At 49.4% G+C, this 25,639-nt stretch overlaps 2 protein-coding genes across 7 annotated transcripts in view; one reads left to right on the top strand and one right to left on the bottom strand.

The window, feature by feature from the left end:
- The window catches only part of HLCS (holocarboxylase synthetase), a 232,874-nt gene extending 229,330 nt beyond the window's left edge, over window positions 1–3,544 (top strand). For all 6 annotated transcript variants that reach the window (XM_031005219.3, XM_019017845.4, XM_004062769.5 and 3 more), the window contains one exon: window positions 1,043–3,544. In XM_031005219.3, the coding sequence (XP_030861079.2) occupies window positions 1,043–1,214 (172 nt within the window). In that variant the 3' untranslated portion in view covers window positions 1,215–3,544. The remainder of the gene's footprint in view (window positions 1–1,042) is intronic.
- Window positions 2,913–25,639, bottom strand: part of SIM2 (SIM bHLH transcription factor 2) — a 53,121-nt gene continuing 30,394 nt past the window's right edge. The window contains exons 7-11 of the mRNA XM_019017844.4: window positions 24,508–24,614; window positions 13,737–13,884; window positions 12,046–12,214; window positions 10,475–10,883; window positions 2,913–7,913 (exon numbers count right to left, since the gene is read on the bottom strand). Coding sequence (XP_018873389.1) covers window positions 7,486–7,913; window positions 10,475–10,883; window positions 12,046–12,214; window positions 13,737–13,884; window positions 24,508–24,614 — 1,261 coding nt within the window. The 3' untranslated portion in view covers window positions 2,913–7,485. The remainder of the gene's footprint in view (window positions 7,914–10,474; window positions 10,884–12,045; window positions 12,215–13,736; window positions 13,885–24,507; window positions 24,615–25,639) is intronic.

The following is a 25,639-nucleotide window of genomic DNA, read 5'->3' as shown; positions in this document are numbered from 1 at the left end:
TGTCACAATGCCTGCAGCTTTTAAAAAACTTTTTTTATTTTCACTTTTTTTTTTTTTTTTTTTTAGAGAGAGTCTTGCTCTGTCACTGGAGTGCAGTGGTGCCATCATAGCTCACTACTGAAACCTTGAACTCCCGGGCTCAAATGATCCTCCTGCCTCAGCCTCCCAAGTAGCTGAGACAATAGGAGTGTGCCACACGGCCCGCTAATTAAAAAAAAATTTTTTTTGTAGAGGCAGGGTCTCACTATATTGCCCAGGCTGGTCTTGAACTCCTGGCCTCAAGCAATCCTCCCACCTTGGCCTCCCAAAGTGCTAAGATTACAAACATGAGCTACCACACCCAGCTGCAACTTATCTTTATATGATGCAGGAAAAAAAATGTGTGCTTGTGTGTGTTTATGTGTGAAGAAAGAAAGCAAATATGGAAAATATTTTCATTTGGTGTGAGAATGGAAGAGAATATGAGGTTTGTTGCACTATTCTTTCAGCTTTTCTTTAGATTTAAAATTCTTCAAAATAAAAACTTGAGAAAATTCTATACTTCGAAAGCTGTTAAGAAGGACGTGACTTGAGTACATTTGGAAAATATTCAAAAGAAGTAGGATCAGGATGAGTTTCACTTGTGGCTGATGGGAGCCAACTTTGTTTTATAAGATAAAACATTGTTTGCCAACTCAGCCTATTTTCCTCCAATCTCAGCCAAAAAACCTAGAGTTGCACAGTGTTTCTTAAAAGCGCTGGGAGGTGAGGAAGTGGTTCCAACCATCACCGCAGATGACCAGAATTAGGAGGAGTGACGTTGTGTGAGGAAATTTCGACTCCTTGTTGAACTTGCATCCTGCTGGTTATTTGAGCAGTTCTTAAAACCATTCACCAGGGTGGAAGAAAGTCAGAGCTCAGCCCAGGCTGCCTTTTCCCTGCAGCGAGCCTCAGCCCTCTCCCCAGCACGCCCAGCTCTCTCATCATGGATTATTCGTCAGCTCATTGTCTTAAGCCGTCCTGTGACACCTCCCAGTGACCGCACGCTGTTCTTCGTTTTCAGTGGTCAGCAAGTCCATCTGGGCAGCGCAGAGGGACCAAAGGTGTCCATCGTTGGCCTGGACGATTCTGGCTTCCTCCAGGTTCACCAGGAGGGCGGCGAGGTTGTGACTGTGCACCCGGACGGCAACTCCTTCGACATGCTGAGAAACCTCATCCTCCCCAAACGGCGGTAATGCCGGGCGTCCCCGAGACGGGCCTGGGCCTGCCCTCCTGACTCACCGGCCCTGGCGCCTGGGCAGCAGGTGAGGATGCCGCTGGGCTGCCTGGGGTCCGAGCCCAGTGCAGAACCGCCACCGTGAGCATTCAGCTTTCATCGCGGCCGCCTGTCCGTGCCCATGCATCTGGAAATCTGATTTAGAGTTGTAGGTGAATTTTCTCTTCCTCCAATTCATTTGTTAAGTCTTTGTTCTTTTTCTGTGTTTCTGTTTGTTTTTAGGTTTGTTTTGTTGTCGTTTTCTTTGGTGTTTGAAGAGGCTCTGGGATAGACGGTTAAGTAGTAGAAAATTTAGTTTAGGGAAAGCCCTCCCACAGGTGGGAAATTGCTCTCCCCTCTGCGGCTTGGACTTATGTTTATTGTCAGGGGGAGTTTTTACATGGAAATGGCAATGGGAAAATTCAGATATTTTCTTAGTAGTGCAGACCTTTACCCCTAGTCTATGAAAAAACAAACCAAAATATGCTCTTGGGCCCAGGCCAGTGGTGAGTTAGAGGTATGCTATCACTGTTTGTAAGCATCTGGGGAGGTACTGAACTATAAGAACATGCTTGGACACTTAGTCATTGTTCTGTGTTTTTATTAATGAAGAAAAGGGAAGATAGACTTCCGAGAGTTACTCTCCACCGGGTGGTGTGGCCCCATAGCGAAGTCTAAACGCCTGTAGAGATAGAGCTAACTGGTGTGGTTGCAGTGACCTTGTAGAGGAAATCAGTTCATTACTTTCAGATCATTCAGTGAGCTCTCTTTTCCTAAGGAAGTTTAAATGTCCTTAGTTAGGGACTGACTTTCTTAAGTAAGTTTAAATTTACTACATATTGTGAAGAGACAGGATCAAGTTCAGAATCCTTAAATGTCTGATAAGGCATCACTTGGATGAAGAGGTGGGCGATTTGGCTCTAACAGCTGGAGATGAAGGCACACTCATACCACATACAAGGGAGGATTTGGAGCTTTTAAGCCAGTTTCAGATTTACTCTGAAATGTGGAGCATTCCTGCAAGACTGTGCAGCTCACGGAATATAGAAGACATGGCATTTTACTCAGAAGTCATAAGTGTTTGCCCCCCTCATTTACCTCGTATTACCAAGAAAGAAAATGTTATTGATACTAAACACCATCAGTTCAGAGGGAGGATGTGTGTGTGTGCCCGCATATGTGTGTGCGTGCGTGTGTGCGCACATAGCTTTAAAAGAAGACATTCAAAATTTGATGTGTGCTACAAGCCTCATGAAAGAACAAAAGAAAGGAAGCCTTTTGATATGCATTCGCTATTCCCAGATGTACGCCATGCCTTTTCCATGTCCCTCCTATCTCTGTTGAACTTATGAATCATACTCATTACTTTTCAGCTTTTTAAAAGGCCAATTTTTGTCCAGTTTTCTCTCTTCCAGTCCCAGCTGAAATTAGTGGAAAGAAAGTTTGATGGAGCTTTCAGCTTTGAACAAAATCCCTTCATTGTAAACTAGCACCATCTTTATCCAGGTCTTACCCAGTCAGGCTAATTCCAGAAACTTGTGGTTTTTAGTGTAAAGTCTGTCTACCTTTAGCCAGGCACAGGACAGCCCTATGAAAAAATACCCAATAGATATTTTTTGGAAATGAAACATTAAAAGAACTTAAAAAGTAATTTTTGGAAATGAGGCTTCAATTAGAATTATTTTTCTCAAAAAAAAAAACCACAAAAAAAAAAAAAACAACAAAAAACCACTCTTCTCCAAATGCCCAAGACTTCTTTCAAAATTAGTTAGAAACTTAAGTAAAATACAAGTCCACACCATCCCCAAATTACAAAATGGACTTACCCTTGAGAGGGCATCTGCAGAATGTCATCAGGGACAAAGATCTCGAGGCTAACGATGTAGGTTTCATTTCTCAGACTTTGTAATATAAGGCAAGCCCTCTCTCAGAGCTGCCATCATCACTTTTTGAATTTCTTTGGGGGTTATTTAATGAAAAACATGCTATGTTTTGTTTTAAGCTGAAGTCCTATTCTGGACACTCTGCTTTGGGAAAAAATGTTATCATTTAATTTCCTTTCTGCAAATTAAAACTAATGAAGTGTGGCCTTGTCAAAGGCTATGGAGATGTTCCGGGCATACTGCTGTGCTCTGTGCTTTCCAACAGGCGCTCCTCCCTCGCGCAGGAGACTCAGTTGTCCTGAGAGAGATGAAGCAGCCTCGAAGCAGATGCTGCGTTTTCCATAAACCTGATTTTGCCTCACATGAACCAAAGACTCTCAAAACTCCGCTTCTATAGAATTAGCTGAATAAAGGCATTTTACTGATAGCTGTTCGTGTTAGCGAAACCTGTCTACCTGCTATAGCACACTCTCCGATTTGGGCCATTTATGCACCCCGCAACCTGGGATCTCAAGGAGCTTTAAAGTCTTAATGGGAACTTGGCATTTTCCTCATGATCTTTAAAATGTGGTCACTAACCTCAGGATTGGCGTGTGCTTTTAGAACACTGGAGCAGCCCTTGTTTTAGAGGCCGTGCGTTGAGTATCGACCGTATTTTGTAAAAAGCAAAATATCCTCCCTTCCAGGCTGGTAACAGGTTTCAGGGGGACTCTTGAGGAAGTGCCCCCTAAAATAGAACACGGCAATAACTGGGCTTCCTGTCCCCACCCCCACCCCAGCAGTGCTCTCTGGCACTGGGAACTTTGCTAGGGAGTGGTGGAAGTAGGAAGGATTTGTGTGCAAAGGAAAATCGTGGTTGAGTTTCACTGCAGCAGGCTGACGTCGCCTGATGTGAGAGCAAGTGGCCGACTGGGGTGCGGGTGCACAGGTCGGGGGAGCACAGGCCACAGAGCGCAGCCTCTGGGGGTCCCCCAAGGCACAGCATATACAGCATGGTCGCCCCTTGCCCTGGAGTCTGGGAACAAAGAGAGGAGCCAGCCTCACCGCACTGCTTCAGATGGAAAAGGGAGGCAGGGTGGGCTTCCGTTCTCCAGATCTGTTTGCTCTTAACAGGCAGAACATGGGAGAATCCTTATTCCTGGTTAATCACTATGCATATTTGAAATAAAAGAAAGCGTAAGCCTCTGCAATTTTAACTTCTCAAAGGATGTCTCTGAAAAGAACCACTTTAAACCAATGCCTATAAAAAGCAAGTCTACCAAAATAAACTAAGACTTTCTATGTGGTTTGGGCTCACTCTTATTTTTACAAGTTTCATTTTTAAAAGTAGGCAACTACTTTGGGTTACGGTATTTTTATTCATATTTAAACATATTTTTACAAAATAAATAAAGTGTTTTACATAGTAAGGAGTATGTATGTATTTCCAAGTATTAAGAAGCCAGGTGTTTTTTTTTTTGACGTATTATTGACAAATGTATTCAGCGCCATACACAAGAGAAATATTATTACTCCAAAGAACGAAAGTTAACAAAACTCCAAAGCAAAAACCCTTTTAATTGAGGTGAGAAATAAATTTAATGTAACAACAGCTAGATTGTTTTTAGGATTTTTCTTTTCTTTTGTGGAAACTTCTTGACTTTTCATCTGAACAGTTTTTCCCCCCAAGATTTTAATCTTATATGTCATACTTAAGTTTAGGAACAGCTTGAATAATGCATTCTGGATAACACAAGGGCCATGATTCACTAAAATTCCAAGCTACTGTAATTTTATGGCATTTATTTGCAAATGTTCTTTGTATCTCATTTTATCTGTAGCAGCCCCCACTAGTCTACCTTAACCATCTTATAGCTCTGGTAAATCAAAACTTACATAGACTTTATACAAGATCCATTGGCCGTATTAAACCTCCCCCACTCTTAGGGCTTAGGGCGGAAGGGACGAAGGCAGGGCTGATAGGACTTTTAAAAGGATAAAAGGAGTGGGGGCAAGGGAGGCGGAAAATGCAGGCTCTTGCAGATACCCTCCACGCTGCCCTCCACACCCAGCCTACTGCTCTACAAAGGTATGAATGGAATGGCTTTTCTAGAAAAGGGCTTCCAAGAACATAAAGGAATTCCTTTCCCTGGGAGGCCCCGTGGAGGGCTGAGCCAGCCTTGAATTGGGCTTATTTCTCAAATCCATTTGATCTGGCATTTTTGTCAACATGGTACATGTTAGGGCCTACGATGATTTTTTTTCTTTTTTGTAAAAGAGAGGCATATGTATTAAAATGCTTCCTCTTCCCCTGCCGGAGCCTCACAGAAGTCAAGAAACGCTATCCCCAGCTTAAATGTGCAGACTCTTCAAGATGGAGGTAACAATATTAGGTTGCCACAGTAACAGCTCTGCTAACTTTGCACTCAGCCCTGGCCGTCCTGAAGCCAGCTCGTGTAAGAATCTTCCTTCATGTTCTAGGTTATGAAAACGAAGTTTGTTTAGACAAGGACGTTTTCACTAGTACACATTTTCTTTTTCAAGTACATACACACTCTGTTACGCCTGTCCACGTTGTCACTTGTAAATCTATGATAGGGTCTTTTTCCTCAACAGTAACCTTTGTTATTGAACTGCTCCGATAGCCTTGATTTATTTTTACTAAATACAGCCCCAAAAGTTAATAACAAGGTAGACACAAAAGCATTTTGCAGTACTTTATTGAAAAATGTTGGTGGTATCTCCTAGTAATCAAACCTACACCTTTCAAGAATCACGGTTTAATTACAAGACTCACGAACATAAAAAAATAATACCCTCGGCTTATTTCCTGTGCACACACTCACGAGGAGCTGTGAATGAGGTATAGCTGAGTGCGTGGAGAGGCGGGCACATCCCTTCCTACCATCCAGCCCCTTCGCTGCATGGCCCACGGTCCTAAATTTGCAAATTGTGACTCTTACCATGAGGCCCACTGACAGACACCCTGTAGGGATTGTGTCAGGTCCTCACTAAGTGACACAGGGTTGGCAAAAAAAAAAAAGTCAGTTCACATTTTGAGAGCAGTTGGTGTAGGTGCACTTGATTCTAGAACGATGAGTTTAAAACATTTGTGAAAACCTCTTTCCATTCAGAAAGGTGGAAAAAGTTTCCTAAAATAAACCGTTTTGATAAAGCAGCAAAATGCTGCAGTGTTGATAGTGTGAAGAAAATTGAAGGACGCTGGTTCAATGCATTGTGCAGTTCAGAGCCATGGCAGGATTTTTCCACGTTGAGATCTTTAAGCAAAACCCATAAAAAATAAAAATTAATGGAAGCTCATTTTTTAAACACTGCTGGTGCTTTATGAAAGGATTTCTGTTTACCTGTTGCACAAGTAACATGTTCTTATGAAGTTTTCTCGCTGTGTAGAAAATGCTTAAAATGTCTACATCACTTTCATTAAGCGTGTTTTTCCTTCACAAGGTGCAGTCCATGGACAGTGTTCCATATTGCACATGCAGTTTAACTTTATTAGCACTATTTGTAGCAAACACGAGCCTAGTGAATTACAGATCTGTGTGGGCCAGAGGGATTTTGCCACGTAATAATTAAGCTTGACAGGGTCATTCTCATAAACTCTCTGGCTACATATATATTTTTGCATTTAATGCCTATTCAATATATTCTGAAGGTGCTACTCTTGGTGTTATCAAGAGTTCATAGGGGTTAGGGGGAAGTAAGAGCTTGTTAATGTATTTGGGAAGCACACCCATGTTCACAGACACAAAATGGAATTGCATGGTCACCCCCTTAGTCTTGGTTTGTTGGCTTTTTGTATTGAAGAAAGGGTTAAATAAAAACAAAAATAATGAGACTCTTGAATGACTTTTAAAGACAGTGGAGTTGTGTATTCGTGGGACTTACAATCATCACTTCTGCCTTCACCTAAGCATCTAAAAGGGCTCGTGACACAGGCGTCCCCTCCCAGGTCTGCCATCCACTTGGAAGAGCGGACTGTGGCAGGGTGGGTTTTCCCTCCTGAAAGTGGAGGATATTTGCGGAGTGAAACCGCTTCAATCCCCCAGCGGGACTACTGTGGAACGTTGGGGACAAGGCAAGACGCGTGAAGCCCGATTTCAAGGTGAGGAAACCAAGCCCCCAGCAACTGGGTCGCACCGGCCCTCGCAGGACAGAGGCGGGCGGTCACCTGCCCGGACCCGGGCGCTCCTCGGCCCTCGGCACCGGCGCGCGCGGCCTCCGCGGTGGAAATCCGCAAGTCGGCGGCGAGGTCCAATTCAAACAGCTGTCTCTGCATAAATTAATGTAGGTCGTGCGCATTTGCCGGGCTCGGTGGCGCCGCAGTCCCGGGAGGCCGGGTCCAGGCTCCTGGCGCGGGCGGCCAGCGGGTCACCTCCCGTTGGTGATGATGACCGAGGCGCCCAGGTAGTGCGGCAGAGGCGCGCCGGGCGGGGAGGTGGCGGCGGGGCTCGGGTGCCGGAGCCGCAGCGCGCCGGTCGCCGCCTCTGGGCCGCCGGGAGCGCAGGCCAGGCCGGAGGCGGCGGGTGCGGCGCCCCCCAGCGGTCCGCGCCGGGCCAGCACGCGGTGGTAGTTGAGCAGCACGAAGGGCAGCTGCGCCGGCGCGCCCGGGGCCTCGGGGGTCGGGGGCGCGCAGCATTCGGGTGCCGCGCGGGCCAGCGCCAGCCGCGCCCCGTCCCGGGCGGCCTGGCGGGCGGCTTTGGCCGGGCCCAGCGCGGGCTCCTCGCGGTAGTGGCCGCAGCTCGGGAAGCTCGGGGGCGCGGTGTCCTCGCCGAACCTGCGCACGGCGGCGGCGGGCGCTGCGGGGACAGGCGACACGTTAGAGGGCAGCAAGGGGCGCGGCCGCAGCCACCCCACCCCCAAGCCCCGGGGGCAGCCACCACCCCTCGGCCACCCACGCGCTCCACCCGCGGGGTCGCTGTCGCCCTCCCCCGCCTTAGTCTAGGCCGTGCTGTCCAATCTCAGGACGCGACCTGAAATGTTCCAGGAGCCGCGTTACAAAGCAGGGAAACAGGTGGAATGCCTGTTAAGTAATACACGTTAATGCAGCATATCCAAAATACTCTCTCAATGTGCGATTCGTGTGAAACAATTATTGGGATATTTTCTTTTTTTTTTTTTTTTTTGGTACTGAGATGCAGAGCGCAGGTCACACCTGCCTCACTGCACTGGCCACATTTCCATGTTCAAGACCACACGGGGTTGGTGGCTACCTGATTGGACGGCAGAGGTCTAGAGGCCACCAGGGGCCCTGGTGTTGGAGGGCCCCCGTCTGCTCTGATTTCTTCTGCCCGTCCCTTAGTGGAGAGGGGTGGTAACCACCCCGATCGATTTCGCCGTGTCATAATGAAAAAATAACCACTCCCATCTACTCAGTCCGATGCCTGACATTAGGTAGCTCCCTGGCTTGTGGTTTTTTTTTTTTTTTTTTTTTTTTGTCTTTCTTTGTTTTTAAACACTATATGGCAAAATTTGTCTTCCTTTAATACCAAAAAGACTAGGAAGCTGATCGCAAATTGCCTCAAATTAGCACCTTTGGTCCACTTTTTATCAAGTGTGTGATAAGGAGATTGTTAACCTCTTTGACTTTTAAAATAGTGGTAAAAGTCAAATACCATGTGACAGCGTTAGCCAGCTTCCAACACACAAATTCAAGTCAATCTCAAGTGGGTAATACTTTCAGCTGTTATCAAAACCCTTTGCTTTGTCTTCCTTTGCTTGGATGTTCTGGAGATCCCTTCCTTGGCTATATGAGGGGCCCAAGATGTTCACGGGTATGGCAGATGCAAATCTAAGGGATCAGTGGCTCCTGGGACAGGCCAGGTCAAAAGGCAGGGGGCCTGGCCCTGGTCACCAATGTGGTCTTTTCTAAGTTAGCTACTTCTGAAAAAACATGTCCTAGTGATTTCCAGAATAGCGGCATTCTCCCGTAATCTATCTCTCTTCTCAGATTTGGGAAGAAATGTTATCTCAGCCTCAAGTCACAATACAGAGCAAGAGATTCCTAGGATTTGCAGAAAAAGCAGGATGAGGCCCAGAAGGAGCAGAACCCTACCTGCCTCGAGAGAGGCGTGGGGGAACTTCCAAGAGCTCTCTTCTTTAATTCCTTCGTCTTTAAGCAGGGGCTGGTGTGCTGCTTTTCTGAGGCACATCATCCTTTTTCTTTTTCTTTTTTTTTTTTTTTTTTGAGACAGTCTCACTCTGTTACCCAGGCTGGAGTGCAGTGATGTCATCTCAGCTCACTGCAACCTCCACCTCCCGGGTTCAAGTGATCCTTCTGTCTCAGCCTCCAGAGTAGCTGGGATTACAGGTGCTCACCACCGTGCCCAACTAATTTTTGTATTTTTAGTGGAGATGGGGTTTCAGCATGTTGGCAGGCTTGTCTCAAACTCCTGACCTCAGGTGATCCGCCCACCTTGGCCTCCCAAAGCGCTGGGATTACAGGCGTGAGCCACTGAGCCCGGCCTGGGGCACATAATCCTGATGTCACCTTCACCCACATTTTAGTGGCACTGCAGGTGTCTGCACCATCTCGGTCTACACTCTGAGCAGCAGTTAGGTCTAGGTGCAATGGGAATACATGTCCTGCAACTAAACCTCCGTTCCCACCTTCCACCTTCTGCCTGGGGTTGGTCCAGCGAGCAAACAGGAGTCAGTCTGCGTCCTGGGGAGCTGGCGGTATCTCCGCAGAGGACATCTGCTTGCCTGCCACCAGGAGAAGGTGAAAGGCCATTCCTTTCTGTTGAACTAGCATGTACAGGGCAGGTCCCTACTGTGTGTCGTGTCCTTGGGAGTAGGCACATCACAGCTTCACCCCATTTTACAGGTGAAGAAACTGAGGCCTGGAGGGTTTGTGTTCTTTGCCCTGGGTTGGTGAGTGGCATTTCTGTCCCCAAGCCCACAAATTTCCACCATAGTTTTCCCCACTTCCAAAACTGGCATGGGAAAATAGCCAATAGGCCGTTTGTCTCAAATATTCACTTCTGGTTGGAGTGGAAAGGAATCTTGCAAAAGAAATGCAGCTGGGGTGTTCTCAGCACATGGGAGCTGGTTTTGAAAATCACTGTCCCCCTTTGGTTGGTGAATGTGGCCAGGATTTACGTGAAGGCCGGATACTCGGTTTTCCTTTGCCCTTTATACTGTCACTAGTGTCCCCGAGGCAGGCAGACTGCCATTTCTCACTCTCGAGCACCTGCATTGAGAGCAAGAAAGCACAGCAAGCCCTACTTAGAAGCAGAAAGAGGGAAAGTTTGCCCAAAGCGTGAGGGTTCTGTCTCCATCTGCCACCCACCGCCACGGCTGCTTCAGCCCCCGGCCGTGCCCAGTCCTCCCACCTTCCCCACGAGCAGACCTGACCCACCTTCGTAGCTTGGCACCAGGCTGTGCCTGGCAGTGTTTGCCGGTGGCTCTGGAGGATTTTTAGCTGGAGACGAGCTGCTAGGCACTAGGGGGTTGGCATAATGCCACTGGCATTCACCGCTGGCTGGCAGTGTGCTCAGGAAAAAGCGTGCCACCTCACAAGGGGATCCTTGGGGCTGCCCGAACTTGGCCGGCAACATTGGCTTTTTGCTGCTGAAGACGTGAGAGTCCAGAGGGAAGTGTCCGTAATGGTAGGAGAAGGGCAGGCTGTAGGATGGCGTGTACAGAAGGTCACTGCTTTCTGAGTGGAGCTGCGGTTCTGGAGGAGCAGCAGCGCTTGCAGGGGGACTGGCTCTCCAGTTTCCGAGCTGGCCGCATTCCAGTTTGTCCATTTGGAACGAGCTGTATTGCTGCATGGCAAAGAAGATGGATGAAGGGCCAGCGAGGGGCCGGCAGGAAGCTGCCTTCCGGCCCTGCAAGAACCGTCCCGACGGGGCCCAACCCCATCCAAGGGCTGCCCCTACCCTCGCCACCACTGCAAGGTCCCACTGGGGACAGGCACACAGCGAGCGATACCCCAGTGACCTGCTCCCAGGGTGGAAAGAGATCCCCCACCCCGAGCTAACAACACATCAGACACACATGGACTCTTTCTTTCTTTCTTTCTCTTTTTCTTTCTTTCTCTTTTCTTTCTTTTCTTTCTTTCTTTCTTTTCTTTTCTTCCTTCATTCCCTTCCTTCCTTCCTTCCATCTGTCCTTCCTTCCCTCCCTCCCTCCCTTCCTTCCTTCCTTTCTTTTCCTTCTTTCTTTTGTTTTGTCATAATGTGGAGGCCGTGACGTTCAACTGGTCTGTCTGCTAATGACCACATTACCAAAGTTCACTTGGCACAGAACAAGTGATGGAGTCTTGCTCTGTCACCCAGGCTGGAGTGCAGTGGCACTGTCTCGGCTCACTGCAACCTCCACCTCCCGGGTTCAAGCGATTTCCCTGTCTCAGCCTTCTGAGTAGCTTGGACTACAGGCGCGAATTTTTGTATTTTTAATAGAGATGGAGTATCACCATGTTGGCCAGGCTGGACTCAAACTCCTGACCTCAGGTGATCCACCTGCCTCGGCCTCCCAAAGTGCTGGTATTACAGGCATGGGCCACCACGCCCAACCGACAATTGCTATTTCTGAGAGCTCACAAACTACTTTTTTTAAAAGAGGGAGGGCTTTCATTTTTAAAATGCTGCAGAAACACAATGGACTGGTATTCTAACCCACCAGTCTAGAATCTAACCCGTGGATTCCAACCCGTCAAGCCCATTAGAATCTAACCCATGGATTCTAGTGGGCTGAAGTGCCTTTCCAGTTTAGTCTTCTGTTTCCTAAACTTGACTAGCCCACCAGGATGTCAGCCTTCCCCGGGCTGTCACTACTGTGTAGGCAAGACATCCCAGAGGGACCTTGCTCCACAGCAGGGAGATCCCTGCTGTGCAATGAGAGGCTCCCCATTCCTTAACGTGTCCAGGTGTCCCCAACCCCTAGGATAGATGTCAGCACCCCAAAACTGCAGGACATGCGTGTTACCTGTGGGGGGTAAGGGTTTGTTCTCAGCTTTGTCTTCATCTTGGTATTTTTGGGTTTCACTAATTTCCTAGTTTCTTGTGAGGTAGACAAGGCGGTCCTCCAGGAGTCCTGGGACTTGGCAGTGGACACCTGCTCCAGGGACAGCTGAAGTTCCTTGTATTCAATCTCCCTGGAAGGCGAGAGTGGGCCGAGTCATGTCCAGCAGGCGCTGGAGGCCGAGCAGCTTCCCTGGCCCCAGCCCTTGGGCAGGGCGTTCTCAGTGCTCCAGAGTGTCTTTTCACTGGGATTGGATGTGGATGGGATTTGAGATAAGGCCAGCTCACCCTCATTATAAAAGCCATCTGCAGCCCCAGGCTGGGCCACCCCAGGAAATGCTGAGCCAGGTCAGAGCTCTCTCCAGTCCAATAAAGCCCCAAACACATTTCTCGGGGAGGCCGTGGGCCATGAGGAAAGCCACCAAGGGAAAAAGAGACAGGCAGAAATACCATTGATCAGGTCCACCTGCATCCAACACGCACACCTGTGGCCCAGCTGCCTCTCCAGTTAGCACCCCAGGAGGCAAGAGTCCGGGACTCTTCACAGGTCTGGGAGCCTGACCACCAGCTTTGTGCATTCTCACATCGGGGGCCCATCTCTGCCCTAAAGAACCAACTCAGCAGGGTCGTGTTCACGCAAGGAGAGGTCGACCTGGAGAACCAGCCTACACATTTGCTCAGGAAGAATGACTAAAGGGCTAAACTGTTTTCTCCCTGACAGTTTTGTCAGAATCACTTGACTTCTAAGACACAGTCATTCTATGAACAAAGCTAGAGCCTAAATCCTCACCCCATATAAAGTGCAAACGAGAACCCTTTTCATCATGGGGCTGGTGGCACGGCAAGGGTCAGAGCCTGGAGCAAGGTGATTGAACGTACAATAGCTATGGTGGGTGGAAAGTAATATATGGCCCCAGATAGACATCTGTCCTATTGCTTCTAATGGCCTTAAAAGTATTTGCAGGCTGGGCACCGTGGCTCATGCCTGTAATTCCAGCACTTTGGGAGGCCGAGGTGGGAGGATCACTTGAAGCCAGGAGTTCGAGACCAGCCTGGGCAACATAGCAAAACCCCGTCTCTACAAAAACATATTTTTTTTTAATTTACAAAAAAAAAAAAAAAGGCATTTGCGACTGAACTTGACCTTCTGGAGTGTTTAAAGGACCAAATATTCACCATGATTAATTTGTAACAGGCTCTATAAGAAGACAGGTAAAAAACGGGATATTTCCTGTCTCAAACAGCAGGAGCATCTAAGATGACCTAAAGGCTTATAGGCATGGATAGCACAAGTTTGTATTCTTGATGGGGGGTGTGCACCCTCTTTGCACCCTATTCAGGATGGGGGGCATCACCACCCGCCCCCATGCTCCTCACTAGGCTCTGTGATGGGATCCTAAGCTATGCCCAGGGCAGGCCCCCTCCTCCTGGCTCCCCCTGCAGCCTAGCACTTGGCTTTCACCGCTGAGCATACAAATAGTTTGCACCTTCCAAAATGACCAGATTGCTAAAAAAAAAAAAATTGAAAAAAAGAAAAACAGGAGACAAATGAACAGTTTGAGAAAGAGAGAAAGAGAGATGGTGCTTATTGGAGCCATCCGATGTGGGACAGGGAAGAGAAAAGAGCAAGGAGAGAAACAAATACGTGTGACTTACGTGAGTACATAATTGACACTCACGATGCAGTGGGGCCGGGACGAGCGGCTGTTGTGCACCACGGTGGCGTAGCTCTGCACCCACACCCAGCCGCCCCGCTTGGACAGCAGCCGGTAGTACTTGGTGGTGACCTGGCCCTTCACCAACACTGCAAGCACAAGGTGACATGAGTCCTCAGACGCTTCGCAGGCCCCACCTCTGGGATGCTGCCCCCAACGGTGACCTATGTCCCAAGGACACCTCTGAGAACTTGACAAAGGGGGCGGGCTTTCTCCGCTGGAGGATGCATGTCTGTGTGCGTCTCGTGCGTGCACACACACACACGCGCGCACATACATGTGCACACAGGAATTTTGCCTTCAGCTTCAAGGAGTTCCCACCCATTAAGAACTCTTATCTAACAGTCATTGCTTTCATTGAGGGAAACATTAGCCACCAAAGTTTGTATCTGGCAGAATGAAAAAATTGAATCTGCTTTTTAGTTTTCAAAATGCCACAATTATGTTTTAATCCCCAAATCCTTAATGGGGAGCGGGGGGGGGGGGGGTGAGTGATGTAGTTATTTACACAAAGTAGTCAGTTAAGTGCATTCAACCAAGTGTCAAGCTGTTGCTGATGTTTGCTGTTCAGGAACATGAGGGTATTCACAGTGAAACTGTTTGTTACTCTGTTGCCATTTATATTTTCTTCCCATTAATCCCAGTTTTCCTTGGGCCCATTAATTTGCTATGTTGTTTATGTAGGAAGGACCTCTACTTGGCTGCAGAGTTCCTGAAAATTGGGCCTATGGGCCTGTCTTCTATGCTTGGGTGCAAACTCCAGGCCGCTAAGCAGCTCAGCCAAAGGCTCGGTGCACCCATAAACCACAATTCCACCTCACCGCCTTCCAGGAGGCAGGTGGGGGAGGAAAGTGCCAGAACCCGCAGGTGGGCAGTGGAGAGGTGAAGCTTCTCCAGGGAAGAGGAGGATAGCACAAGTCTAGAAAGACACCCTCGGATGTCTGGGTCCTCAGCTCCAGAACATTCCTGCTTCTCAAGGCAGGACTGGCCCCTGGACCTAACTAGCAGCTGCCTGAGCAGAGATCTGGGGAGGTGGCCAAAGGGGCTGAGTCTGTAACTGTACCAGCTGGGGCTGAAGGAAACTCCCCAAGGTGCATTTCCAACAAAAATTCAGCCTTTGAGGCTCATATGCAACAAAAATTCAGCCTTCCTGTCATACCGCTGGGCAAAGCCCCCAGTCTCTGCCCAAACACTCCTGGGCTGTCTGTGGCCCTTTACGGTTCCTTTTCACCTTGCAGATGGCTCTTTCTCATCCACATCAAAATATTTTGGTGCAAAAGAAAATGCTGCACGGAGTTATTCACCTTAATATATAAGGGGTTCGTACAGATTGATAAAAACACAAAGACCCTAAAAGCAATATAGGCAAAGATCAAAGAATAAATATAATGGGCAAAATGATGAACAAATGCCCAACTCCCTTGTTTAACTCAAAGGCAGATCCATCCATCAGATCAACAGACATTAAAATAGAAACAAACATTGTATGATTCCCTTTACATGAAACGTCCAGAATAGGCACATCCACAGAGTCCAAAAGCAAATGAGTGGGTGCCAGGGGCTGAAGCACGAGGGGGACTGGAGTGACAGGCTCCTTTTGGGATGATGAAAACGTTCTGGAATTAAAGGTGATAGTTGTTCAACACTGTGAATATAACTAAAAAACACTGAAAATGGTGAGAAAGGTGAATTTTATCTAAAAAAAAAAAATGAAAGGCCAACAGGTGACACCGGCTAATCTGTGGTGAGTGGCATTTTCTTTCTTTCTTTCTTTCTTTCTTTCTTTCTTTCTTTCTTTCTTTCTTTCTTTCCTTCCTTCCTTCTTTCTTTCTTCCTTTCTTTTTTTCTCTCTTTCTTTCTTCTTCATTTTTTTTTTGAGACAGAGTCTCTCTGTGTTGCTCAGGCTGGAGTGCAGTGGCATGATCTCGGCTCACTGAAACCTCTGCCTCCTGGGTTCAAGCAATTCTCCTGCCTCAGCCTCCCCAGTTTTGCCAGGTTGGCCAGGCTGGTCTCAAACTCCTGACCTCAAGTGGTCCGCCTACCTCGCCCTCCCATAGTTTGCCATTATGGCAAACTATGCAGCCATTACAGGCGTGAGCCACGGCGCCTGGCCCAGTGAGAGGCATTTTCATGTGTGATGGAAGGATGAGTTGGTGGAAAGCAGTCTGATAGCTCACACCCTCTGACACACTGATCTCACTTCTAGGAATTGATCCTATGGAAATTGTGAGCAGGTCTGTGTGTGCAAACACAGACTTACCTACAAAGGGTTTCATTGCAATATTGCTGAAAATTCAGGGAAAAGGGGTGGGGAGAGACTTAACTCTTCAACGGTAGGGAAAAGAGTAAATACATTATGGCAAACTATGCAGCCGTTAAAATGATGATTAATAAGAAATTGTAATATTATGGGAAATGTGTCTGATACAATGTTAACAGAAGAAAAGACAAGATTCAGAAATGTGTAAAGTATAACCCTAATTATGAAAAAGTGGGCACGTGCATACACTATCCCCTCCAACAAACTGTGTGATCCTAGACTAGCTACCAACCCCCCTGTGACTCAATTTCCTCATTTATAAAAAAAGGATAATCAGTCCTTACGTCATATGGTTGTTGAAAGATTGGATGATCTATTTGAGGATTTAGAACACTGGCAGACACAGCTGAAGGGCTCAAGACATATTAACTTTTATCTGACTGAAAATGACAGATAATTTTCACTTTCTTCTTTCCAGCTTTCCTTGACTTTCTAAATTTCCAACAAGGAGGAGGTTTAACCAGAATGAAATGTTTTTGTTTTTTACATGAGAGAGAAGATTGTGGGGGTTGGGAGGCAGGAATCCAGTCTCCATCAAGCCCCACCACCCCGTCAGGACGAACCTGGGGACATGAGGCAGTGCTGCTGCGTAACGAGCATGCCACCGGCTGGAGAGAGGTCTCTCCCGGACCATGCAGAGAGCAGCGCTTTTCTGCCCAGGCTTAACATCTGCATCTCAACCGACTCAGATCGCTGCTGAAGGGTATAGGCAAAGGCCATGGCAAAGAGAGAAGCCTGACAATGCTTCTCCTTTGGGGGTTTGCTTCTTTAATGAAAAGATACATGGTGTCTACTTCCAGCTCATTTCACAGGATTGCCTCATTCTACCCCCACTACAACAGTGGGAGGTGGGAGGTGGGCAGCACCAGGAAACCGGGGCCAACAGAGCTTGAGGGCACAGCTGGAGTCCAGCCCAGGTGTCCTCAAACTGGCAGCTGTGGGAGGAGGGAGCAGCGGCCTCTGGAAAGTTCTCTATAGCTATTAGGTTGGTATAGAAGTACTTGCGATTTTTGCCATTACTTTTTTTTTGCAGACGGAGTCTTGCTTTGCCACCCAGGCTGGAGTGCAGTGGCATGATCTCAGCTCACTGCAACCTCCGCCTCCCAGCTGCAAGTGATTCTCCTGCCTCATCCTCCCGAGTAGCCGGGATTACAGGCACCCACGACCACACCCGGCTAATTTTTTGTAGTTTAGTAGAGACGGGGTTTCACTATGTTGGCCAGGCTGGTCTCTAACTCCTGACCTCATGATCTGCCTGCCTTGGCCTCCCAAAGTTCTGGGATTACAGGCGTGAGCCACCGCATCTGGCTGCCATTACTTTCAAAGTAATACATTGAATAATATGTATGGGGGTGAGGTGGGCTCACCTTTTAAGGGAGACTTGGCCAATTTGTTTATGGTCCAAAATAACCAAGAGATGCAGCAGGCTCAGCCTAAGGATCCATCCACGGGTTTCAAGAGGACAAGTGCTCGCTAAGCTCTTCAACCTCAAAATCTATTCAAGCCCTTAGGAATATGGCCCCATGCTTTTTTTTTTTTTTTTTTTTTTTTTTTTTGAGACAGGGTCTTGCTCTTTTGCCCAGGCTGGAGTGCAGTGGCACAATCTCGGCTCACTGCAACCTCTGTCTCCTGGGTTCAAGAGATTCTCCCTGCCTCAGCCTCCTGAATAGCTGGGATTACAGGCGAATGCCACCACGCCCGGCTAAGTTTTGTATTGTTTAGTAGAGACAGGGTTTCACCATGTTGGCCAGGCTGGTCTCAAACTCCTGACCCCAAGTGACCCGCCCGCCTTGGCCTCCCAAAGTGGACATTGAAATGTTTTAATAGTTGCACATGGCCTGTGTTCTCTTCGTGGTCTGGGCTTGGCCCATTCTGGGCAGGAGCCTACCTAGAGAGCCGGGTGAAATTCTCAACAACCTTGGAAGAATAGCCATGTGGACATCACGGTTCTTCCAAACCATGGACAGCCCAGCGTCCCATGACACAAACTATTAGGTTTACTGACACTGATCCCTTCTCCACCTATGCACCAGGCTGTCCTCAGCCCGCCCTGAGGGTCTGGGTCAACAGATCACAAGCCTTTGCCAGCATCCCCTACATACAAGAAAAAGTCTCCCAAACATGAAACAAAGAAAGCGGGGAGGCAGAGCTCGGCTTCCCTGAGGCCAGGCTGGAGCCTGGTGCCTTTAATCAGCCACCTCAGGTGGTGGGTGAGGCGTGGGGTGGGAGGGTCACAGTGGTTCCATTTATGATGATCCCGTGTTCACTTTTCTTTACAGAATGTTCTGGGGCCGGGTGTGGTGGCTCACGCCTGTAATCCCAACACTTTGGGAGGTCAAGATGGGAGGATCACTTGAACACAGGAGCTCAAGCCCAGCCTGGGCAACATAGCAAGACCCCATTTTTACAAAAAAAAAATTTAAAAATTCGCTGGGTATGGTGGTACATGCCTGTAGTCCCAGCTACTCAGGAGGCTGAGGCAGGAGGATCACTTCAGGCCAGAAGTTCAAGGTTAGAGTGAGCTCCGACCACGCTACTGTATTCCAGACTGGGTGACAGAGTGAGACCCTGTCTCTAAAAAATAAAAATGAAGAAAGGAAGGAAGGAAGGAAGGAAGAAGGAAAGAGAGAAAGAAGAAAAAGAAAAGGAAGGAAGGAAGAAAGAAAGAAAAAGAAAGAAAAAGAGAAAGAAAGAAGAAAGGGAGGGAGGAAAGAAAGAAAGAAAAAGAAAGAAAAGAAAGAAAGAAAGAAGAAAGGGAGGGAGGAAAGGAAAGGAAAGGGAAGGAGGGAAGGAAGGGAAGGAAGTTAGTTCTGGGGAATATTGTGGCACAGCTCTGACTTCACAAGCTCACCTGGTGACACCCAGACCACACCGACATGACGCCCGCATGCCCCCTTCTCTGGTCCGAGGTGCCCCCTCGCCTGACCTCTGCAAACCTGTGCTCCCCAAAGCCTGTGCTGCTGGCCCTGCTCTTCCTCACAAAGCTCAAGTTTCTGGAGGCTGGGAGTTCTTTCTCTTTAGGGGCTGCGATTTCTTCAGCCCCTGTGGACTCTTGCTCCCAGTGAAGATAATATTCTGAAGAATGTGTGCAAACCATCGGGCTGTCTGGGCTCCCGGACCACCACCTCTTACCTCCAATCAGGCCTCTGCAGAGCCCTTGGCACTGACCCCAGAGATTCCTGGCTTTTGGCTACTGGTGTGGGGAAAGCGAGGCCTCAGAAGAGGGGACAGTGACCTCACTCGGGTCCTGGCTGTTGGCAGCTGTCTGCTTTGTCCCTGCTCTCGGTGACCTCACCCACTGCCCACGACAGATGCGTCTGGGCATCTCACTGTGAGGAGTCCTGAGGGGCCCAGACGGGGGTTGCTGTCACTGCTGGCCACCTCCAGCTACATTCGGTTGTGGCAGATGGAAGGGAAGCTGGCAGGCTGCCTGTGTCCCCGCATCCCTCGGGCAGCCACAGGGCCAGCTCTAGCTGATGGAGTTGAAAGACTTGAGTCTCAGGTCTGCAGTGGCCACAGTGGGGACCCTGGTGGAACCTGGGAGGGCAGGAGGCTCTCATAGGGAGTCTGGCCTCACCGCCCTTCCCTCAAGCCAGGCCCTGAGCCGGGCTGTCAGCCACCAAAGCACTGTGTGACAGGACTAACAAGTCCCATTTCAAAATGGGGCCTCCCACCTTCTCAGCTTCTCCCCTGTCCTCCCCAAGTCGGCCTCTGCAGCTATAATATGGGAAGGGCCTCTCCCCACAACTTGAGTGAGGATACGGACATATTAAGGAATGACCTAGTTCAGGGCTGAATTGTGCCCGGGACACTAAGACAGTCCCCAAGTCCCCATCAGGACCCAAACACCACAAGACAAAAGCATCATCCAGACCTGAGGTCCCTTGGTTGGGACTCTGTGGGGCCAAGCAGCAGTGGGGCACATGTCCCCAAGAGGAGAGGCAGCAGCTATTGGTACAAAGCCAGGAGTGGAGACAGAGCTGGAGAGTGTGGGGGATGGGCTTCCCTCAGCCCTCACACAGCAGGGGTGTGGGTGTAAGGATGCTCCTGTTCAGCCAACAGGGACCCCCAGAGAGAGGCGTGGCCTCTGTGGACAAGGGAAAGATGACAGACGGGGCCGGGAAGGGAGAAACTTGTGGAAGGTTAGAACAGAGAACATCTTAACATAGCCCGGATGAAGGCCCAGCAGGGAGGAAGCTGAGGAGAGGCTGTGAAGACATTGGCCTTGCTCTGGCCCAGCCACATCCACTGGCCTGACCTGTTCTCCCCCACTGAGGCCTTTCCTTGGCAGGGCCCACCCTGACCATGTTGGGGGTAAGCCAGGCAATCAAGGCCCCTGAGAGCTGCCCTCCAGCTACTGACTGACAGGCACAGGGGTATCAATACCTCAGCTCACTCTCCCCTCTGCTTGATGACACTGGCTCTGGGGTATCCCTGGCATTGAGCGCCAGCCTCCCATGGCTGTAGCCAGTGGACAACACCCTTTGTGGCTCCTTCTCTTCTCTGGCTCACTCCTCCCCTGGCCATGTCTAGTCACTGTCCAAATCAACCATTGCACTTCAACTCCAGGCTCCGGGGCAGCTTCTGGAGTTTCAGGAAATCAAACAGGTGCCACCCAGCCCTGGGGATGGAGAGGCAGGAACAGGAGGCCTGGGGTTGGCCCCTCTGGCCCAGGTTCTGTACCTGGGAAGGAGAGTGAGGCCTCCACAATCACGAAGCTCCATACCATGAAGACCCCGACTCTGAAGACCCTGCTTGGGAGTTGACTGTCTTCCCAGAGAGTTCTAGCTTTGGAGAGGCGTGTGACATTCCAGTTGAGTGCTCTGAGGGGAGGCTGCTGCTCAGCCCTGCAGGTGGTTCCCACGCTGGAACCAAAGAACTCCCCATCATCTGAGACTATCCTTTGCTTCCCCTCCCTCTCAAAGCTGCCAGGGGAAACTGAGGCAGGCACACTCATGGTGAACTCCAAGACCACACCAGCCCACCGGCCTGGCTGGGGTGCAGTCTTTTCTGGTTGTTTCTCTAGCACAGCTAAGGTCAGAGTCACAGGACAGTAGCAATCACTGTCAATCTTGCTATTTTCTGTTTTCTTTGAATTACCAATTCTGGCTCATTTGGAAAAGAAAGACATGCCCCGTCTAATTTCTAAACACGCCTACCTTTTTGAGCCTGTGCCTGCCTGCCCTTTCAGAGTCCCCTTGGACAACTTCAATATCTGGAAACTTCCTGTGAGATAAAGTGGCTTCATCACATAAACCACAGGAGACGCCTCAAATAAAATCACCTTGTGGGTCTGGCGAGCCAGGCAAGCTCAGGAGGGCTGGGATCCTACAGAACAGCCACCAGCCCACATCTCCAAGGTTAAGCCCCGTGGTGTGGTGTGGTGGTGACGGCTGACAGCACGACAGCCAATGGGCTGGACTTTGGTCCTGCCCCAGCTCCACTGCTGCCCTTGGGCAAGTGTCCCCTGAGTCTCACCCTGATCACCTGGGAAAAGGGCACGAGAGGGACACAGCTCCCCAAACTGCCCGCAGGTCAGAGTCTATAAGTGAAAGCATCTACCCATGATGGACAGAGAGGAGGCACTGACTTAGCATCACTGTGGCCTTCATGACTGTTCCAAAGCAAAAGGGGAAAAAAAATCCCCGCTTCGGGCCGGGCGCAGTGGCTCAAGCCTGTAATCCCAGCACTATGGGAGGCCGAGGCGGGCGGATCACGAGGTCAGGAGATTGAGACCATCCTGGCTAACACGGTGAAACCCCGTCTCTACTAAAAATACAAAAAAAATTAGCCGGGCTTGCTGGCGGGCACCTGTAGTCCCAGCTACTTGGGAGGCTGAGGCAGGGGAATGGCATGAACCCAGGAAGAGGAGCTTGCAGTGAGCCGAGATCGCGCCACTGCACTCCAGCTTGGGTGACAGAGCAAGACTCTGTCTGAAAAAAAAAATCCCTGCTTCCTGGGTTAGCCAGGCAGTGTGAGATAAAAGACATGGTATTTAAAAAGAAGACTTTTGTCTAGGTGCAGTGGCTCACGCCTATAGTCCCACTTGAGGTCAGGAGTTCAAAACCGGCCTGCTCAACATGGCGAAACCCTGTCTGTACTAAAACTAAAAAAATTAGCCAGGCGTGGTGGTGGGCACCTGTAATCCCAGCTACTTGGGAGGCTGAGACACGAGAATTGCTTGAACCCAGGAGGCAGAGGCTGCAGTGAGCTGAGATCATGCCACTGCACTCCAGCCTGGGCAACAGAGCGAGACTCCATCTCATTAAAAAAAAAAGAGAGAGATTTTTGATTCCCTCAGTTTTGTCTCTGTGCTTAGAGGCCTAATTTCCTGCCTTTCAGCCCACTGTTAAGAGCAAGTCTTCTCTTGCTGTAATTCAGGAGTATGCTTTAAACTCCCCAGCATTCTCCTGCCTCCATGGAAGGGGGCTCCAGACCCCCCAGGGCTGGGGCTTTCCCTTAGAGCAGCTGGTCAGCCCCTCCGCCCCAACAGTGGCAGGGGGAGCGTGTGGAGGTATGAGCCCTCACCTTCGCTCTCCAAGTCCCAGACTGTTCTAGGGCACAGCACAGCTCTATGCCCTCCAGGCAAATGCCTCTCCCGTCTCCCAACTGCTCTTGCTACTGCAGAGCCCCTCCCCTCTGCTCTTCACACCCGCCTGATCAAGTCTCCACTCTGCTCTTCACACCCGCCTGATCAAGTCTCCTGGATATCTGATTCTAGAATTGACATACCATACCCAGTTTGCACAAGAAAACTTTCTAGCTCCCATATTAGTGACACCGACGGAGAAGTTCCATCCGAACACTAAGCAGTTGCTTCTCTACCAAGCTTCGTCTCCAGAATGACAGAGATGGTTAGGAGATCATGATTTGGTCTTTAACAAAAGACACAAAAGTGTTGTTCACACCTCCAAGTCTCCACATGAGTCAAGGAGCAAGGAAGAAGCCGTCTGTGCCTGCTCAGCCATAAGTCCTGTTTGTCACGGGTTTCTGTCCATAGAGACTTGGGGAGGGAAGAGCAACAGCGACACCCTGGGAGTATCGAGTTCCCGGGTCCCAGTCCACACGGAGCCCAGCACACCACGCATCTGTGGACCTAGCGGCCTGCGGGCCTGCCGTCCCCCTCCCACTCGACACTGGCAACCTGTCCTCTAACGTCCCTGAGCCAACAGAAGGCAGAGCAAGAACAGAGGACATGCCATCTGGGCCACACTGCAGAAGACCCAGCTCCTCTGTCTGCACCCCATTATAAAGCACCCCCGACTGGCCATGGGCGTGGCAGGGCTGGACAGCAGGAGGATGAGGCATTCCACTCCATCCAAATTAGTCTTTGCCTCCATTTGGATTCTGAAAGTGTGTGGCTGGGTGTGGTGGCTCACGCCTGTAATCCCAGCACTTTGGGAGGCAGAGACAAATGGATCACCTGAGGTCAGGAGTTCGAGATCAGCCTGGCCAACATGGTGAAACCCCGTCTCTACTAAAAATACAAAGATTAGCCAGGCGTGGTGGCATGCACCTGTAATCCCAGCTACTTGGGAGGCTGAGGCGGGAGAATTGCTTGAACCCAGGAGGCGGAGGTTGCAGTGAGCCGAGTTCATGCCACTGCACTCCAGCCTGGGCAACAGAACAAGACTCTGTCTCAAAAAGATTTTTTTTTTTAATTTTAAAAAAGTAAAAGAAAAGTGTCACTTCTTTAAACATTTCAGTGACTAGAGCATCCCCCTCTATATCCTGATGTTCCCAAACCGCCTCTGTTGGCAAATCAAATTGGTGTTTGTTCACCCCGTCCCAAGATGACCTCTCCCATCGTGGAACGGTGGTCTCCCTGGGCTTCCCCTAGCTGGCTGGGGTATAGCAGTCGGAGGCAGGGTTCTGCGTGGGTTCAGCTCCCAGCTCCGCTACCATCCAGCTGTATGAAGGTGGGCAAGCGGCTTAACCTATCTGGACCTCAGCATCCTCACTGGTAAAATGAGGATCATGACGGTGAGACCCTCCCTCACTGGGCTGGTAACGTATTTAGTCACTTAAACTTAGTGCCCGACAGCAGTAAGAGCTCCATAACTAGCAGTCTTCCACTGCTGTTGCTGTTATTCGCAAATGGTGTCCAGATCACAGAGTTTAGGTTCCACATCCACAATCTAGAATCCAGGCAACTTCCTGATCCTACACCTGCTAGAGTCTCCCTGAAAGGGTGCGCGTGGCTGCTTGAGAACCGACAACAGGCAGCCGTACCTAATCACGGGGTGGAGGAAGCCACACTTGAGGCTTGAGATTCAAGTGTGTATCATGGATGATTATTGCACCAACAAAAGGGACACGTCCCCCAGCTCTGTCCTCAGCGCCTCCTTCCTGACCAGCTCCCTCCCGTGGCTGGGGTGGGCGTGCTACTCACGGAGGTGGTGTGCGTAGCGGAGGTGGAACACGTCGCAGCCGTGCACGTGATGATATAGGGTCTTCTCGATCAGGTCCTGCGGCTCGTACCCTGTCACCTCGGTCACCCTGTGGGGGCATGGCAGCTCAGTGAGTTACACCACTCTGCAGACTGTCTTTCATTTAAACTAATATTGGTTTTGCCAACTAATCAAGTGCTAAAAGGCTCAGGAGGGAAATGTTGATTTTGGAAACTGAGAATGATCTTTTTTACAAGAAGCAAGTCTTTGAACTCGAGCCCGGTGCAGGATGTAGCACTATTCATGAACGGGAATGTTCTTCTGAAACCACCGGCTAAGAGAATGTTTGGAATGGCTTAAAATTGTAGCCTTTTTCAAAGTTCAGCTTATCGGGGAATGCTTACAAGTGGACTTTGATACTGATATTGTGAGAAAGCTGCTACGGTGAGAAAGAACCCACTCTTGGAGGGCTTTGGGGGGACGGTCCTGTGCGAATGTTTTTTAGAAATTGTGGTAAAATATACATAATATACAATTCACCATGGTTACCACGGCTAGTGTACAATTCAGTGGTATTTGGTGCACTCACAGTGTTGTGTAACGGGCATCACTGCCCCTGTCCAGAGCTTTCCATGATCCCAAACACTCTGTCCCCATTAAACACCAGCTCCCCACTGTCCCCTGCCCAGCCCCCAGTAGCCTCTCTTGTACTTTCTGTCTCTAGGAATTTTTCTCTTCGAGAAAGTTCATATCCGTGCAATGGCACACCATGTGGCCTTTGGTGTGTGGCTTCTTTCACTCAGCATGATGTTTCCAAGGCTATCCATGCTGAGGCATGTGTCTGAACTTCATTCCTTCTTAGGACTGAATACGTTTCTGTTTTATGTAGACACCACATTTGGTTCCTCCATCCCTCTGTCTGTGGACAGTTGTTTGCACATCTTGGCTACTGCGGGTGCGAGTGTTTAAACCTCTGTTGCACGCTAGACACTGTTGATTGGCACAGATGGTCTCAGGATGCTGCCGCTGGGTGATTCCCACTATTGGGAATTACGGAATAACTGGAGACCTTTAGGCTCCTATGAGGGGAGGATTGGTTCAGACCCCCCAGAAGACAGGATAATGCCCTAAGAT

Source organism: Gorilla gorilla, chromosome 22 (assembly GCF_029281585.2).
Source record: "Gorilla gorilla gorilla isolate KB3781 chromosome 22, NHGRI_mGorGor1-v2.1_pri, whole genome shotgun sequence".
NCBI lineage: Eukaryota > Metazoa > Chordata > Mammalia > Primates > Hominidae > Gorilla > Gorilla gorilla.
Note: the sequence above shows the minus strand (reverse complement) of the source record. Positions and strands in the feature narration are given on the sequence as shown.